The sequence below is a fragment of the Branchiostoma belcheri genome, unplaced genomic scaffold (assembly GCF_001625305.1).
Source record: "Branchiostoma belcheri isolate BF01 breed outbred unplaced genomic scaffold, Haploidv18h27 scaffold1584, whole genome shotgun sequence".
Lineage (NCBI taxonomy): Eukaryota > Metazoa > Chordata > Leptocardii > Amphioxiformes > Branchiostomatidae > Branchiostoma > Branchiostoma belcheri.
This window is the reverse complement of record NW_017803029.1, coordinates 1-2,756: the sequence shown is the minus strand read 5'-3', so window position 1 is coordinate 2,756 and position 2,756 is coordinate 1. Positions and strand designations below refer to the sequence as shown.

General features: G+C 45.4%; 1 protein-coding gene across 1 annotated transcript; it reads right to left on the bottom strand.

The window, feature by feature from the left end:
• Positions 1-2,054: 2,054 nt before the first annotated feature.
• Positions 2,055-2,750, bottom strand: LOC109465814 (cytochrome P450 2U1-like). Its single transcript, XM_019763254.1, has 2 exons — positions 2,619-2,750; positions 2,055-2,513 (listed from the first exon to the last, which is right to left on the bottom strand). The coding sequence occupies exons 1-2, from the start codon at positions 2,742-2,744 to the stop codon at positions 2,262-2,264; spliced, it is 378 nt and encodes a 125-aa protein (XP_019618813.1). The 5' UTR covers positions 2,745-2,750; the 3' UTR covers positions 2,055-2,261.
• Positions 2,751-2,756: the final 6 nt, after the last annotated feature.

Below are 2,756 nucleotides of genomic sequence, written 5' to 3'. Positions count from 1 at the left end.
ATTTTGAAACAGCCGCTTTGGAGCAAGTAGTGTAATGGTACAAAGAAGACTTGTTTGGGACAGAAAAATAGTTGTAGATTGTTTTAGTCATAATTTATATATTTTAAATACTAAACTGTCTCCTCAGATTGACCTTTGTTAAACACTAGGTCGGAATTAGGGCACCCCTTTTGCGATAGAACGTTCCACCGGCAGAATGACGAAAAACCTGCCGTAAGTTTCGCGAACCATTACGCATGGGTGCAAGGCGCTACACTAAAGTAAAATACACAACTGTTTAGCTTTAATCTTTGTTATCTGTATCTGTAAATATTAAAGCTCGTGTTGCGCGAGTTTTGGGTCAGACAAACCATTACCAAAGGTATGTGCGTTTGCATGGAACATAGGTCGGAATTAGGACCCCTCCCGTTAGTATGAAAGTTATGTGCGTAATATGTTTGTATGCCGGTTTGATGGCTACTGACGGTTGGTTCGGTATGGACTGTTGATTAACGCAGTGTTCGAAATACTTTTTTGAGCAAAGTAGCACAGTGTGCTACCTAGGGCAAAACTAGGTAGCGCAGCAGAATTTTAGGTAGCGCCACCGCCCCCCCCCATTTGTCAAATTCTATGCACGTGTCGCAATACTATATTTCTTCCAATCATAGAGGTATAATACCTCCATGCTCTAATAAAGTTACTATTTTTGAGGTTTCAACTCTGAAGTAGGAGCTCTGGGTCGAAGCCAAATTACGGGTGCGTGATTTATTCTGGTTTTCTACTGATAAAAATCGGGACAGTATTTGCGCCGGGCAGCAGGCCATGTACGCGAAATGGTACGCCCAGTATAGCAGCGATCTATTCATGTTTTATGTTTACAATTGTGCAAATTTTTTTTACAGAAATTTGATCACATATGCTTAAAAATATTGTTATACTGATGTTAAAAATATTTTAAGACACTGAATCGCTGGCTGTGATGTGCAGCAGTGTACGTACGCCGCGTAGCGTGCCAGACATTGGCCGTGCAAGCCTATAGAATGCCCCACTTGCGACATAAATTTCTGAGGCTTATGGTGCGCATCGTGCGTATCCACAATTATTCCCATCGTAAACATAGTCACTGGGATCTGAAATGCATACATACTTTGTTTATGTTTTGATCGTACACGTCAAACTGCCACGCTGGTCTACGCTGCGAGCTGGTCTCGGCTGCACTTCCGGGTTCCATAAATCGACACCATAAATCGACAAAGAAACAAATATTTCCCCCCAAATTTATATTAATTGTGCACTTTTTCACTAGATGTGGCTATGCAGTCCTGGAAAACAGCGTTTAGTGCATATTTTCAAACAGAAAAATCGCGTCCCCGCGCCCTTCATGTTGCCGCCCGGCGATCTCAGCTGAAGCGAACAACCAATCAGAGACGCGTAACGCGGATACGTCATGCAAGATTGCATACCGCCCGCCCACCGCTTCTGCTGGCTGCTGCCATGCTAGCTACGCGCCGTACTTGAAATAAATTGACGTGTATCGCCGTATTTCTGGAAATAAATGCCGCGACACGAAGATCTAGCGCTGACTCGGCTTGCACCCAGCGTTCAGGGTCACCCGCGCCATTACCCCCGCCGTCATCCCGCGCCGTCATTGCTGCGCCGTCACCCAACGTTTTTATCGGAACCAGACACCCCTCTGTTTGACCCCTTTTGAATGGTAAGACCCAAAACTGAAACCTCCCCATTCCTTAACAACATGGTAAATTCCATTTTCAGCATGGCGGGGGTGTCCGGAGCACTTAAAAACCTTTTATTTCCACGCCCATAAACACATATGCAATTAAACAAAAACGTTCTGCACCATCTGCAGCCCAACAGCAATACGTATACCGAACCACAGACAAATCCGTCCAGCCGATCGCGAGAAACAGCTGCTGACAGAAATGTTTCGAACAATAGTAAAACCTCCTCGCGGAAGGATATCTCCTTCCCCGGAGGTAACAAGATAAGAACATAATTTGCCAAAAAAAGTAGAAGGCAACAAAACGTTAAATTATACTATGTGGAAGGCTCCAGCTATTTACAAATCACATTGGTTCTGCATCCTATGCAATTTAGCGCATGTTTTGTGGGGCTTAAATTGATGCAATTCATGTTTCATGCATACAGAATACAATGTGGACAACTCATGGTGCATTTGTATGGAACACGAAACGTGGGAGCACTCAACGCAACATACGTTCTCCAATTTCGAATCGACTCGTCTGTTGTTTCTCTCAGATATTCTAAAATGTGTTGGATAAAGTATTTTGCCAGAATTGCAATATGTTCTCTAGCACAAATGAGCTTTCATTCCAAGACAAAACTGTCTTGCATGCCTCACCTATGCTAAACGGTAAAAAGGACTCTGTCCCCGGTGCCAGCTGCCCGTCGGCGTCCAGGAATCGGGTCGGGTCGAACCTCTCCGGATCGGGCCAGTACTTCGGGTCCATGTGGAGAGACCACAGGTTGGGCAGTATGAAGGTGCCGGCGGGGATCTGTGGCACAAATAACAAGTGCAAAAAGAGGATTCCATCGTACAAAGAAAGCAAATGACAGCTCAGTCCACTTGATAACATATTCGAGAAGATGTAAGTGGTCACCTGGTGCCCTAAGATGGTAGCAGGAGCTGTGGTTTCATGAGGAATAGAGGAAGGAGCGATGGTGCGAATCCGCTGGGCCTCACGTATGGTCGCCTCCGTGTAGGGAAGGTGGTCTCGCAGCAGCATAGACGGGGTCTG

Excerpts from the sequence above, each read along its gene's own strand:
- LOC109465814 (XM_019763254.1), bottom strand. The coding sequence starts at position 2,744 with ATGCTGCTGCGAGACCACCTTCCCTACACGGAGGCGACCATACGTGAG. Across the intron at positions 2,514-2,618 it reads CTACCATCTTAGGGCACCAG|ATCCCCGCCGGCACCTTCAT; the intron begins GTGACCACTTAC and ends TTTGTGCCACAG.